Here is a 15564-nt window from a genome sequence, read left to right as displayed (position 1 = left end):
GTTCATTCATAGTCCCAGAAAAGTTGTTGATATGTATGACTTACGGCTGGGCCCTTAAGCTCAGTTTCTCTGTCCTACTGCCATTTTCCATCAACTCAAAATTGCCACTGATGGTTGTCGTGGTCTGGGTGCAGGCTGGAAAATTTCAAGATATGAGACAGAATGAGAGGAAAATAAAGTTTATTAGAGTGAGAGACACTGTTAGAACAGTGGGCCAGCTCAAGGAAGAACCAACGTTGAACAGGGGTCCTCAGTACACTTTTATACCCAGGCTACAAGGAGTGGGATAGGGATCTTGTGGGTCATTTGCTGATTGGATGAGGCATGTATACTGGATGGGAGAAGTGTATGGATGTGAGAGTTGGACTACAAAGAAAGAATTGATGCTTTTGAACTATGTATTGGAGAAGACTCTTGAGAGTCTTGGACTGCAAGGAGATCTGACCAGTCCATCCTAAAGGAAAATCAGTCCTGAATATTCATTGGAAGGACTGATGTTGAAGCTGAAACTCCAGCACTTTGGCCACCTGATGCAAAGAACTGACTTAAAAGACCCTGATGCTGGGAGAAATTGAAGGCGAGAGAAGAAGGGGACGACAGAGGATGAGATGGTTGAATGGTTGGATGGCATCACCGACTCAATGGACATAAGTTTGAGCAAATTCCAGGAGTTGGTGATGGACAGGGAGGCCTGGTGTGCTGCAGTCCATGGGGTCGCAGAGAGCTGGACACAACTGAGTGACTGAACTGGACTGAATGGGGTAGGAGGGGACACAGGTTATACTGTTCCATTAATAGTTACAACGTGGGGGAGGGAAGGACGATAAGGGTCTGGTTTTTCCATTCCTGTATTACAAGACCCTCCTTGGTTTTATCTGCTCTTTCGTCCTTGGGTCACCACAATAGTAAATATACACTTTTTACAGATCCTCTAACATATAATTAGGTTATTTGGTTAAAATTTTGTAATACCTTTCCTCCTGATGAAAGAAGTTATAGCACAAATAACTGAATATTAATTTTGTTTGACTGCTTTGGTCGTGAATCCTCTGCAGGGTTAGGTGTTACATGAGTTTTGTTGTTGTTGTTGTTCAGGACTAATGAGAGGTATGCAGTGAGTTATCAGTAAGTTCCCTCCAGTTCCCCATTATAGCCAGTGGTTCATGTTTTTAAAAGCTCTCTGAGGTTGGAAGTGTGATCAGGCAGCTTGATCAGAGCTAATTTTTTCTGGCTAAAGACACTCAAGTTTAAAAAAAAGAAACCTTAACAGTTTGAACAAGGGAAGTGAAAGTCACTCAGTCGTGTCTGACCCTTTGCAACCCCATGGACTACAAAGTCCATGGAATTCTCCAGGCCAGAATACTGGAGTGGCTAGCCATTCCCTTCTCCAGGGGATCTTCCCAACCCAGGGATCGAACCGAGGTCTCCCGCATTGCAGGCGGATTCTTTACCAGCTGAGCCACCAGGGAAGCCCTGGTGAATGAGGAAATCAGGGTCAAAAAAAGGAGGAGGAAAGCAACAAAAATAGGGAGTACACATAAAGAAAGAAAACAAATATCTAGTAGTAAGAATTATAACAATCTAAATTGAGAATCTAAATGTTGGTTTATTGATTATTTATAGGGAATCTATTTGTTTTTTTTTGTTTTTTTTGTTTTCTAATTTTATTTTATTTTTAAACTTTACATAATTGTATTAGTTTTGCCAAATATCAAAATGAATCCGCCACAGGTATACATGTGTTCACCATCCCGAACCCTCCTCCCTCCTCCCTCCGCACACCATCCCTCTGGGCCGTCCCAGTGCACCAGCCTTTTAATATATTAAGTTTTGAACTTGCCACTTCAGTGAACTATGGTTATTTTTTCAGATAATTCTCTTGGCTTTTTTTAGTATACAATTACTTTGCCATCTTAAAGTGCAAGTTCCCAAATATGATCTTGTCATTTCCCAGCTTAAAACCATTCATTTAGGTTATTGGTGTTCTTAATATCTGCCTTAGAATCCACCTGCAATGCAGGAGACCCTGGTTCAATTCCTGGGTCAGGAAGATCCCTTGGAGAAGGGATAGGCTACCCACTCCAGTGTTCTTGGGCTTCCCTGGTGGCTCAGATGGTAAAGCATCCGCCTGCAGTGCAGGAGACCTGGTTCAATCCCTGGGTTGGGAAGATCCCCTGGAAAAGGGAAAGACTACCAACTTCAGTATTCTGGCCTGGAGAATTCCATGGATTGTATAGTCCATGGGGTCACAAAGAGTTGGACATGAGTGAGCAACTTTCACTTGTTCTTAATATAGAGTTCAAAAATGCTTAATATGAGCTAATAAGATACTCTGCGGTGTGGCTCCTTCTTGCCTCTTCAGACTCATCTCATACCACTCTTCCCTTTGTGCTCCAGACACGTTGGTTGCCTCTCAGCTTCTTAACTGTGTTATGCTTTCTGTGCTTGATATGTACTGCTGGCCTCTGCCTGAAAAATCCTTTGCTCCCTCCTTCTTGTAGCTAAACCCTAATCCTTTCAGCTTCAATTTGAAAGCCTTTCCTAATCACTGGATTAGAGGGAGAGCCCCTCTTTTGTACCTGTACTGGCACCATTTCCTTTATTTCTGCTTCCATGGCGCTTACCTCACTTGAGATGGAGAGTATGAAGGAAAGGCTTGAGGAGTGAAGGTTCAGACTAGCTGCTTTGGCCGCAGAGAAAAAGATTTAACTGGTGAGGTGACAAAATTACTCATCATTATCTTGGGCCTGGCTGTACAAGGGATCCCCCCAATATTGGTATCCCCAACAAGCAGCATGGTTGGTTTATGGCATTTCCTTCAGGAACTTTCCACAACCCTGAAGCAGAAGTAAGGGAGAGGATCTAGTCTAGTGGTGTTTTGGTCTCCCCAGGGGACACATGGCAGTGTTGGAGATATTTTTGATTGTCACAGTTGCAGAAGTGAGGTATTGTATGGGCATTTAATAGATAGAAGCCACGGATATTGCTGAACATTCCACAAGGCACAGGACAAACCCATACAGTTGGGAATTATCCAACCTCAAATGTCTGTAGTGCCAGAGTTGATAAACCCTCACCTAATCAATGACCTGAGGAAAAAAGAAAATAAATTGGTCAGAATACAAAAATCTCCTTCTCTTTGAAAAGGTGGTATTTATCATGAGAGCTCATGCTGGATTGCTGCTACTCCATACAACACCTCACAGGACTGGGTCTCAACTTCACAAGCCACCAAGTGCTGGTGATTTATTCTCGCGGTATCTATTGCCTAATGTTATGTGTGGACAACAGAAACCATAGAAAGTGTGGGAACATCAATGGACCAGAGTAAATTCAATGCAGAATATAAGGGGAAAATTGCAATGTCAGTTAATATATTTGTTGTTTGCAAATAGATCCATCAAAGTAACTTTCATAATTCTTTTTTTCATTTTAGAATCAGGCCTTTTGTATACTTTTGGAGATGGTCGACACGGAAAACTAGGACTCGGAATGGAAAATTTTACCAATCAGTTCGTTCCCACTTTGTGTTCTAGTTTTTTGAAGTATATAGTACATTTGGTAAGGGCTTCACATTTTCCTGTTTACGTGTTCATATTCCTATATTTGATTCTTTTGGGATTTCATAGAAAATGAGTCCTTTTATGTTTAGATGAAATAATAACATGGCTCTATCTAGTGAATACACTTGTGTCCTAAATGCCAAATGTCAGACATCACAACACTCTGAAAATCTGTCCTTTTCCTAATGTTTTTCCTCACTCATAGTAGTCATCTGTAAATGTTTGTTGGGTTAGATACCATTCAGACCCTCAGATCCAGCTGATAATAAATGACGAGTTTTGAAAATACTTTTATTTAGCTAAGTGCTATTTGGACAAAGTGTTGTTTCAGTATTGTCCGCATCATGCACCGTATCTCTGTTGTTTCTAACACTAGCCAATTAAGAACTATAGATGAAAATTTTGTTTAGTCTGTGATGATAATAAGGGCTTCCCAGGTGGCACAGTGGTAAAGAATCCACCAGCAATGCAGGAGATGCAAGAAACTTGAGTTCGATCCCTGAGTCAGGAATATCCCCTGGAAGAGGAAATGGCAATCCACTCCAGTATTTCTGCCTAGAAAATCCCACAGACAGAGGAGCCTGGCAGGCTACAGTCCATGGGGTTGCAAAGAGTCGGACACAACTGAGCAACAGAGTGCACACACACCACAGACACACACACATGCACACACACTGATGATAGTATTGTTGCAGGAAGGGGGACCCCTTCTAGGGCCCAAAACTGGGCTCTTGTCTAACACTCTGAAATGAATTGTCTGAGGAGACACATGTGCTGACAAAGCAAGAAATTTTATTGGGAGAGGGTGCCCAGGCAGAGAGCAGTAGGGTAAGGGAACCCAGGAGCACAGCTCTGCCATGTGGCTCCGAGTCTCAGGTTTTATGGTGATGGGATTAGTTTCCGGGTTGTCTTTAGCCAGTCGTTCTGACTCAGAGTCCTTCCTGGTGGTGCACACCTTGTTCAGCCAAGATGGATGCCAGAGAGAAGGATTCTGGGAGGTGGTCAGACATGTGGTTTCTCCTTTTGACTTTTCCCGAACTCTTCTGGTTGGTGGTAGCTTATTAGTTCTGTGTTCCTTACCAAGACCTCCTGTTGTAAAACAGCTCATGCACATGGTTACTGTGGTGTCTGGCCAGGGTGGGCAGTTTCAGTCAGTGTGCTTCCCCTAACAATATCACTTGGAATTTGTTCTCCAAAGGCTCAGAGCCTCATACTAAGGAACATTTCCCATGTGATTTGACACCTATGTGATGAATACTTGCTTGGTACAAAATACTGGACTGAGGATGAGAAATACAGAGCATGCAATGATGCACACTGAGACCAGATTCTCACTCACTGAGCTTATAATTGTGTGTGTGTGTGTGTGTGTGTGTGTTGGTTGCTCAGTTGTGTCCAATTCTTTGCAACCCCATGGACTGTATTCCACCAGGCTCCTCTGTCCATGGGACTCTCTAGGCAAGAATACTGGTGTGGGTTGCCATTCCCTTCTCCGGGGATCTTCCCGACCCAGGGATTGAATCCAGGTCTCCCGCATTTCAGACAGATTCTTTATAATCTAGCCACCAGGGAAGCCCCTGTATAATCTTATGGGGAAGATAATTGTTTTTTAAATGCTATACATAAAACAGATCAATTTTAACTTTGGAAATATTATGAAGGAAAGGTTCAGAGTATGCTATTCTATGTTGCAATGTAGAACTCTATGAAGATACCAGAAGTTTCTATATTGTAAACACTACACAATGTTTTTTTAAGCATTTTATTGAAAATTACTTGTTAAAGTCCTTAAGATGTTGATTACGTTTTTCATTTCACCATTGTTCATGCTTGCATTTTGCTCTTGGGACTTTTAAGCATTAAACTTAAGAAACCTTCATGTAAAGAGAAGGGCTTGAAGACATGTTTATCCCAAGAGACTGATGTATTCTTGGGTCCCTTATTTCTCTCTTTTTTTAAATTTATTAATTTATTTATTTTAATTGGAGGATAATTACTTTACAATATTGTGATGGTTTTTGCCGTACATCGACATGACCCATGGGTCCCTTATTTTTAAGTAGAACTTCTCTGGTTTTTTTCAAGTTGTTAGTGTTGCTCCCAGATTAAAATAGCCTTTTCTGACTTATAAAGAGAAATATAATGTGCCAGATAGTTTTTTCTCTATACTATATATTCAGTTGAAAGTAAAATGATGTATTAAATTTGGTCTAATTTTCAGTAATAGTTTTTAAAGAATATATATCGTAATTCATGTGTTTTGTGTGTGTGTGTGTGTGTGTGTGTGTGTGTGTATGGAGGGAGAGAGGGAGAAAGAGCGATTCAATCATTCAGTCTAGGAAGTCTACTGCTAAGTTAATGTTTTGTAGCTAAAAACTGTTAAAAACCCATTTGTGTTTGACGCCAATGTCGATTAATTTATCTGTGAATTTATGCTGCAGGTTGCTTGTGGTGGATGTCACATGCTAGTTTTTGCCACTCCACGACTTGGTATGGCAGAAGACATTGAGTCAGATGAAATAAATTATTCTTGCTTACCTTCAGCTATATATGTCCCCATCAGTGATCCGCCTTTAGAAAACTTACTGCAGAGATCTTTATCAGCACGTGTGCGCCGTCGAGAGAGGGTATGTTTGTGACCTGTTCTATATAATAACACTGTCCAGAGCTACAAAGAAAACTGGAAGAAAACGAATTTATTTTCTTTTTAAACCAAAGAAGGGTCGTCTTAGATAAATTTACTATATAAAATGATTAGAATTAATGGCTTACAAACTTTTAAAGAAAACTCAGAACTAAACTGTTAAACAAATTAGAACATTGAAATGATCATAGATAACCTTTGTAGACAGTGGTACTGCTAAATTGTTGTCTCAACCGTATGTGAATTGACTTCTATTTTGCTTTTGTCTTTTAAAGCTAATACCTCATGAGCAGTGAAAGGTTATATATTATAAATAATGAAAGGTTGAAAACAAAAAATAAGAACTTTGGGTTGAGAGGGAATGTTCTTTCTTAATTAAATTTAGGGATTCTCATTCTGTGCTTTAAAATGATCATTATAATGACACTTATATATTTTTTTTTTATTTATTTTTTTTTTATTCTTCCAATTTTATTTTATTTTTAAACTTTACATAATTGTATTAGTTTTGCCAAATATCAAAATGAATCCGCCACAGGTATACATGTGTTCCCCATCCCGAACCCTCCTCCCTCCTCCCTCCCCATACCATTCCTCTGGGCCGTCCCAGTGCACCAGCCCCAAGCATCCAGCATCATGCATCGAACCTGGACTGGCAACTCGTTTCCTACATGATATTTTACATGTTTCATTGCCATTCTCCCAAATCTTCCCACCCTCTCCCTCTCCCACAGAGTCCATAAGACTGTTCTATACATCAGTGTCTCTTTTGCTGTCTCGTACACCGGGTTATTGTTACCATCTTTCTAAATTCCATATATGTGCGTTAGTATACTGTATTTATGTTTTTCCTTCTGGCTTACTTCACTCTGTATAATAGGCTCCAGTTTCATCCACCTCATTAGAACTGATTCAAATGTATTCTTTTTAATGGCTGAGTAATACTCCATTGTGTATATGTACCACAGCTTTCTTATCCATTCATCTGCTGATGGACATCTAGGTTGCTTCCATGTCTTGGCTATTATAAACAGTGCTGCGATGAACATTGGGGTACACGTGTCTCTTTCCCTTCTGGTTTCCTCAGTGTGTATGCCCAGCAGTGGGGTTGCTGGATCATAAGGCAGTTCTATTTCCAGTTTTTTAAGGAATCTCCACACTGTTCTCCATAGTGGCTGTACTAGTTTGCATTCCCACCAACAGTGTAAGAGGGTTCCCTTTTCTCCACACCCTCTCCAGCATTTATTATTTGTAGACTTTTGGATCGCAGCCATTCTGACTGGTGTGAAATGGTACCTCATAGTGGTTTTGATTTGCATTTCTCTGATAATGAGTGATGTTGAGCATCTTTTCATGTGTTTGTTAGCCATCTGTATGTCTTTTTTGGAGAAATGTCTATTTAGTTCTTTGGCCCATTTTTTGATTGGGTCGTTTATTTTTCTGGAGTTAAGCTGTAGGAGTTGCTTGTATATTTTTGAGATTAGTTGTTTGTCAGTTGCTTCATTTGCTATTATTTTCTCCCATTCTGAAGGCTGTCTTTTCACCTTGCTAATAGTTTCCTTTGATGTGCAGAAGCTTTTAAGGTTAATTAGGTCCCATTTGTTTATTTTTGCTTTTATTTCCAATATTCTGGGAGGTGGGTCATAGAGGATCCTGCTGTGATGTATGTCGGAGAGTGTTTTGCCTATGTTCTCCTCTAGGAGTTTTATAGTTTCTGGTCTTACATTTAGATCTTTAATCCATTTTGAGTTTATTTTTGTGTATGGTGTTAGAAAGTGGTCCAGTTTCCTCAATGGTGAAAAATTGAAAGCATTTCCTCTAAAGTCAGGAACAAGACAAGGGTGCCCACTTTCACCATTACTATTCAACATAGTTTTGGAAGTTTTGGCCACAGCAATCAGAGCAGAAAAAGAAATAAAAGGAATCCAAATTGGAAAAGAAGAAGTAAAACTCTCACTATTTGCAGATGACATGATCCTCTACATAGAAAACCCTAAAGAGTCCACCAGAAAATTACTAGAAATAATCAATGACTACAGTAAAGTTGCAGGATATAAAATCAACACACAGAAATCCCTGGCATTCCTATACACTAATAATGAGAAAACAGAAAGAGAAATTAAGGAAACAATTCCATTCACCATTGCAACGGAAAGAATAAAATACTTAGGAATATATCTACCTAAAGAAACTAAAGACCTATATATAGAAAACTATAAAACACTGGTGAAAGAAATCAAAGAGGACACTAATAGATGGAGAAATATACCATGTTCATGGATTGGAAGAATCAATATAGTGAAAATGAGTATACTACCCAAAGCAATTTATAGATTCAACGCAATCCCTATCAAGCTACCAACAGTATTCTTCACAGAGCTAGAACAAATAATTTCACAATTTGTATGGAAATACAAAAAACCTCGAATAGCCAAAGCGATCTTGAGAAAGAAGAATGGAACTGGAGGAATCAACCTACCTGACTTCAGGCTCTACTACAAAGCCACAGTTATCAAGACAGTATGGTACTGGCACAAAGACAGAAATATTGATCAATGGAATAAAATAGAAAGCCCAGAGATAAATCCACGCACATATGGACACCTTATCTTCGACAAAGGAGGCAAGAATATACAATGGATTAAAGACAATCTCTTTAACAAGTGGTGCTGGGAAATCTGGACACTTATATTTTTAAAAGTAAAATCCCAAGTAATTTTTAAAGAAGACATTCCTTTTTTAATAAAAATTACTTTAAATTCCCAAATGTATGCTTTTAGAGGTAAAAAGTTACATTTGGCTTTTTATTATGAAAAAGTATATATGGAAAAATTAAGAAATATCCTGTAAGTATTTTGTAGTTGGTTTGCATTTCCTGAGTAACTGTTTCTTTTCAGGGAAGGCAGAGAAAACACACATACACTTTTCCCCATCTTGTGAAAAACATACCTACAGATTGATGATTTAGAGCAACTTAGACACAGAGGCAACAAAACAAAACATTTTTGAGCCCTTGGGGATTATTAAAGAGTGAACATTGTGGGACGTTGGCCAATTTGAAGTCTCTCTCTTCAATAGTTTTTGCAACCTCAGGGTAGTTTACATCAATATTAAATATATAACATCATCTAACATTTTATTTAACCTGTTTGCTTTAAAGGAGAAATCCCCGGACTCTCTTCGAATGACGGGAATACTGCCTCCAGTTGAAGGGACTTCCCCACAGCCCATTTGTTTTTCGCCTCATTTAATTCCTTTCTCTATGTCTGCAAGTAACCTGCTAGAGAGAACGATATGTAAAGATGAGAACTCTATGCCCCCAATGGAACCAGGTAACATTTGATACTCTGCTTGCTCTCAGAAGAAATGTACCAATTATTCGTACTGTTTTCATGTTCATCTTCAGATGTTTTCTCCACTTAAGTTGTTTTCTTCCTAGTTAGAGACTGACATCTCATTTGAACTCCAATCCAGGAATACTCTGACTAATAGAAAGCATCTCTGATGACCTTAAAAATCCCATGTGATGACAGCAGCATATCTTTATAGAGCAGTGTATAACATACATATCACCTTCTCTTACATTATCACCTTTAAACCCAGAAGCAACCCAAAATAGGTGGGAGTTAGATTCTTCATTTTTTCATGTGAGAAAAACAAGTCTTGAAGAGATTGAGTGACTTGCCCAAGGTTACTCAGTTTTATAAATGAAGTGAACAGGATTTGCATACAGGTCTTCTGGCCGTATGTGAAGTTATGCATTTAAGCAATATAGCATCATGGTTAGGAGTATGGGATGTAGAGTCCAATTGATCTGGGAGCAGACGCCAGCTCCAACATTTATTAACTATATGTATCTTAGGAATGTGTTTATGTTGCCGCATGGCATGTGCTCAGATGATAGGGACAGGGCAGGAAGCCAGGACTAGGACACCAGAGTAAGCAGTAGGTTTGGAATTAAGAAGATAATCTGGGCATCTGGGATTAAAAACAGTGGGACAGATCATTTTAATATCTTTGGGCTCAGGAACCTATAGAAAAGGTTGAGGTAACAAAGGATCAGGAACTCAGGCAAGAACTGTGGACCATGGGAATGGAATATTCCCTACATCTAGGACCTTGATAAGGAGCAGGGTTTCTTACATCTCACCACAACTTTTGTATTTCCTTTGGAGATAAGAATCACTGGTACTCTTCAGCCCTATACATGGGAAAAGTAGATTCTGACAGCAGTGTGTGCAAGGAAAAGAGAAGTTTATAGTTTGGGGCAAGTTGTTTGGCACTTCCAGAGATTAGAATGTGAAGATAGAATTTTTTAGGGTAAAAGGAAAAGCCATCCCTTATCTTCTTGTGACTGTTTACTAAAACAAACTTAATAAGAAGTATTTTGAAACTTGTATCCCTGGAGGAGGAAATGGCAACCCACTCCAGTATTCTTGCTTACAAAATTCCATGGACAGAGGAGCCTGACAGTCTACAGTCCTTGGGATTACATTGAGTCAAACACGACTGACTGAGCATACATCCAACATATAATGTGACTTTTTCTAAATTTGTGGATTTCAGTGTTTCTTATGGAGCTAAGGAGGTTAGGGAAGACATAGATGAGAAGGTGACATTTAAGCTAAAACAAAGGATAAGAAAATAACCACACAGAGAGAGAGGATGTGTCTATTCCAGGCAAAGAAAATAATGTAGTTAAGGGCAGTCTATAGGAAAAGGAAAGATCATTGGGGTTGAAGAGAAAGTGAGTGAAAGAAAATCAAGAGTGAAGGAAAAGACAGGACAAGATGATGTTGGAAAAAGAGACAGCAAAAAAAATATTCATGGTTTTATAGGCCATGAGAGGGCTAAGTGATTTGAGTGTTTTTCTTAAGTGTAATAGAAAGTCATTAAAGGATTTTAAACAGTGGAGTAATGTGGTCCAATCCCATTTATGTTTTAAGATGATCATTTTTGCCTATGTGTGGATTCAGGGATACCAGATTAGAGGTGGGAAGAAAACTTCAGAGCCTTTTGCAAGAGATGATGGTGTACAGACCTAAGGTGTTCACAGTGGATATAAAAAGGAGCCCATGGGAAATACATTTTAGACATAGAACCAGGTGAACTTGTTAATAAATTACACATAGATGTGTAGGCAGGAGGATGGTTGACTGCTTTGAAGGAAAAAAGTTAAAAACTGACTTTGAGATCCCTGTGAGGCATCCAAGCAGATGTACCAAGCAGGCTGTTGAAAATGAAAGTGTAACATTCAGAATAGAGATCTGGACAAAGAGATAGAAATTTGGAAACCATCAACATGGAGATGGTATTTATAATTCATGGAAGTTGGTGAAATCACTGTAGAGAATAGAGCAGGAAGAAAAGAGGGCTCAGCATTTTGCCTCGAGACTGTCTGATGTTTAGAGGGTAGGAGAGGGAGGACCGGCAAAGCCACTTTTCTCAACCTTATCAGCCAGTAGGGCAGGAGGAGGAAAATGAGGAGAGAGTAGGGTCACAAATTCAAAGTACTGCTCAAAGCTCAAGAAAAAAGAGTACAAAGAAGCATCCCATGGATCTGGCATCATGGATATTTTTGGTGATCCTGACAAGAGTAGTTCCAGGGAAAGATCAGGACAGAAGACAGAGTGTTAAAAGTTGAGGCATGAAGGGGAAATGAGGAAGTGAAGGGGCGATAAAGTGTGTAGATAGTTCTTTTGCCTATTTTGGTCATGAAGAGGAGCAGAGAAATGGGGCAGCTAGAGGGAGATGTGGAGGGAGTGGGAAATATGAGAGCGTATTTGTATGCTAATGGACATGAACCAGTAGTTCCAGAGAGACTGGCAGCACAAGAGAGAGAGTGTGTAACCAAAGGTGCAAAGCTCTTAAGAAGACAGGAGGGGCTGGCATACAGAACAGTCTTTGTTAAGAGGAAAGACACATCCTACATTTTAACAGGAAAATATAGGTAAATGTGTACGTTTGTTGGTGAGAAGATAAAACAGATCAGGTCCGATGATTTCTGTTTTCTCAGTTAAGCATAAGGCCAAGACCGTGACCTTAAACAATATACTATTTTCTAAACTTCCTCTCTGTCATCTCCAGTCTGTCCTGGTTCATATTTTTCTATGTTAATCTCCTTCTGGTGCTCTTTAGTTCCCATCTGCTCCAGTGTCTTCAGAGGATCTCTAGTCTTTTTTTTAATAAGTGTGAATTTCCCGTGTAACTCCCACCAGCTTTTCCAGCTTCATCTCTCAGTAGCCTTTGTCTTCAAACCATTCATTTAGGTATTGTCTGTGGCTGCTTTCACACTTCAGTGGCAGAGTTTGATTATTAGGACAGAGACCATATGGCCATAAAGCCTAAAATGTTTGCTGTGTGGCCTTTTACAGAAAAAGTTTATTGAGCCCTGATGTTGATCAAACTGAAGCTCTTCATAGTCAGACTGAGTGGAAAACCTATAAAGTCCAGGCAGACTTGAGATTGACACTTGACACCAAAAGAGTCACTGAACCTTAATGTATTCATTTGTGAAATGGGGATATAACACTTACCTCTCTCATTATCATGGAGTTAACCTGATGTGTATAAAAGCCTTTGTTCCAAGCACATGGTAAACTTTCAGGGCAGCTGTTCCACAGCTTCTGTTAGCACTAGACTTATTTTCTTCCCCATTTACCTCCATCCCTACCTCTCAGAATTCTACTCATCCATCATTCCCTATAACTCCTTAGTGAAAAATTTCCTGATCTGCCACATTTGGATGGGATTTCTCATTCTCCTATATCACATATTTTGTATTCCCGTCTAGACTATAAGTTCATTAAGATTTAGCAGTTACTTAAGTTGATATCCCCTACCTAACACCTCACATGGAATGAAGACAAACTGATTATTCATTCATTGGAATTGAACGAATTTATAAGGGAGAGAGCACTGTGGACTGGCATTTTCAGTGAAGACTTCATTAAGGAGCTCCTCTCAAATACGTATATATGTGCTAAATGGGGATATAGTAATTGAAAAAAATGTAAGGTCAAATTAAGCTTGTAACTTTTCATTATCTGCTTTATGATATAATAATCTTATGGTTTTCTGTGAAAGTTTCTAGGTATTTGTACTATTTTTCTGTTGCTACCTAAGCAATGACCCTAAAACTTAAGGCTAAAACAACAAACATTTACTATCTCACACAGTTTTTAAGGGTCAAGAATCCAGGACCAGTCTAGCTGAGTGATTCTGGTTCAGGATGTTTCATGCTCCTCTTGCAAGCTCACTCACGTGGCCATTGGCAGGAGGCTGGACTTCTTCATCACATGGGCTTCTCCTTGGGTATACTCATAGCATGGCTTCCCCCAGAGCAAGTGATCCAAGAGAAAGAGAGAGAGAGAGAGAGAGAGGACTGAGACATAAGCCACAGTAACATCAAATTGATCTGCTTATTTTATTGGCCATACAGACCAACCTGGTAAAATGTGGAAGGGAACTATACAAGGGTATGCATAGCAGGAGGGTATAAGTTGATGGGGATCTTTTGGGCACTGGCCATCATAGTGCTTGATACCTGGTAGTATTTACCCCAAAGGAATAATGTTTCTCTGTTCATATGAATGAAGTGGTTGTTATCTTATCAGTGTCAGGGTCTTTAAATTTTCAGAAAGATTTTAAATACTGCTATCACTGTGAATGAATTCTGTTCAGTTCCCTTAATATGAGGTTAAAGGACCTTAGAAAGTGAAGGTCACTCAGTTGTGTCTGACTTTTTGCGACCCCATGGACTATTATATAGCCCATGGAATTCTCCAGGCCAGAATACCAGAGTGGGTAGCCTACCCCTTCTCTAGCAGATCTTCCACACCCAGGAGTCGAACTAGGGTCTCCTGCATTGCAAGTGGATTCTTTACCAACTGACCTATTAGTAAAATTCTAACTGTACTTTTATATTGCAGAATAATTTCTGTTTATTGTCTAGTTGTCTTTCACTTTTCTGTTGAAATCTGGTTCTATCTTTTCTCTGTTAATCATTCAGATTATTTTCAACATAAAGTGACCAAAGAGAAAGATACAGACAGTCTTTCAGCAGAGGATTCAGAAAGCCTTGGAGAAACTGCTGATGTCTTAAATATGGTACTGGTTTTCCTATTTGTGCAATATAGATACAAATTTGAGTTTTAGTTCCTCATGTATTTGTATTTGTATGTCTGTGTATATGGGTACTTCCTAAGCCATTATATACATAGAAAAAAGCTTTTTGTTTTTGTCTTGGTTTCATTTATTATTTTAAACTCAGATTTAGTGAAGTATAGATTAAGTACTGTAAAATTAATTTTCAGCCCTCACATTATTATTATGCAATTGAAAGTTGATTATATGATTGTCTGAACTGTTTTGTATTAATTTTGTTTATATGTATTTTAAATCAACATATAATGATATATAAATATATAATCATGTATAAGTATATAATCAGTTATATAGTCTTTATTTTTTTAGAACATATTTTTTTTAATTTATTTCAGACACACATGTTGCACCTGAATTCCAATGAAAAACTAAAATTATCACCAATTCAAAAGCAAAAGGTATGATACAGAGAGTTGTTTTCACTATGGTGGGAATAACAGTTTAAATTGTTTATATTTTTCTTGAAAGGTTTCTGGAAAGAACTCAAGAAAGGTAAGTATTCACTTACTTTAGGATTTAAAAGATAGGGATACAATATGTATAGTCTCCATTTGGGCTTATTCTGTTGGTATGTATTTTCTGTGATACAACAAGACTGGCAGAATTTCACAGCTGAAATTTGCTCTTTGGAGTCATTAATAATTGACAATATCCATACTTTGTTACAGTCAAGGCAAAGGATATTTATTACCATTCTTAAGTGTTGGAAGAGGCTACAGTTGTTTTTGAGTGCCTCTCACACTTTGTTTGAGTATGACTTTGGGTGAGTTACCTTGCTGACCTTACAGGATGATATTAACCTCTTTTCCAGTTCTAAAGTTTTGTGGTTTTTAGTTAAAATATTTGATAATTGCTTTTACAGTGTTTGGAATAGGCTTTAATTTATCAAGGAATTGGTAGCATAAAAACAAGATTAAACATTTGGAAATTAGTCAGAAACCATGCATGAGTTATAGAGACTTTTAATGAATAGCAAATGAATAGAAGAGGAGGGAATATTCTGGTTTTTCACAACCCTGGAGAGAGAAAAGCCTGTCCTGAAATTATTTGCATTTTCTGGCTTGAAGGACCAGTGAGGTGAAATGATGAAGGGTTCAGGATTAGAAATATAAATTGGAGAAATGCAAATTGAAGGACAAAGTCTACAGAAAACATTTCATTTATTTTGCCACATTGTTAAACTAAAAATTC

At 38.6% G+C, this 15564-nt stretch overlaps 1 protein-coding gene across 9 annotated transcripts in view; it reads left to right on the top strand.

Moving 5' to 3' along the window:
* RPGR (retinitis pigmentosa GTPase regulator) overlaps positions 1-15564 on the top strand; it is a 307056-nt gene that overhangs the window by 253460 nt on the left and 38032 nt on the right. For all 9 annotated transcript variants that reach the window (XM_086387655.1, XM_086387657.1, XM_086387652.1 and 6 more), the window contains 5 exons: positions 3437-3561; positions 6005-6190; positions 9368-9539; positions 14219-14316; positions 14709-14771. In XM_086387655.1, the coding sequence (XP_086243781.1) occupies positions 3437-3561; positions 6005-6190; positions 9368-9539; positions 14219-14316; positions 14709-14771 (644 nt within the window). The remainder of the gene's footprint in view (positions 1-3436; positions 3562-6004; positions 6191-9367; positions 9540-14218; positions 14317-14708; positions 14772-15564) is intronic.

Source organism: Bos grunniens, chromosome X (assembly GCF_055505025.1).
Source record: "Bos grunniens cultivar Pamir isolate PY7600 chromosome X, Bosgru_T2T1.0, whole genome shotgun sequence".
Classification (NCBI taxonomy): domain Eukaryota; kingdom Metazoa; phylum Chordata; class Mammalia; order Artiodactyla; family Bovidae; genus Bos; species Bos grunniens.
The sequence above is the reverse complement of the archived record's forward strand: the minus strand, read 5'-3'. Positions and strand labels throughout refer to the sequence as shown.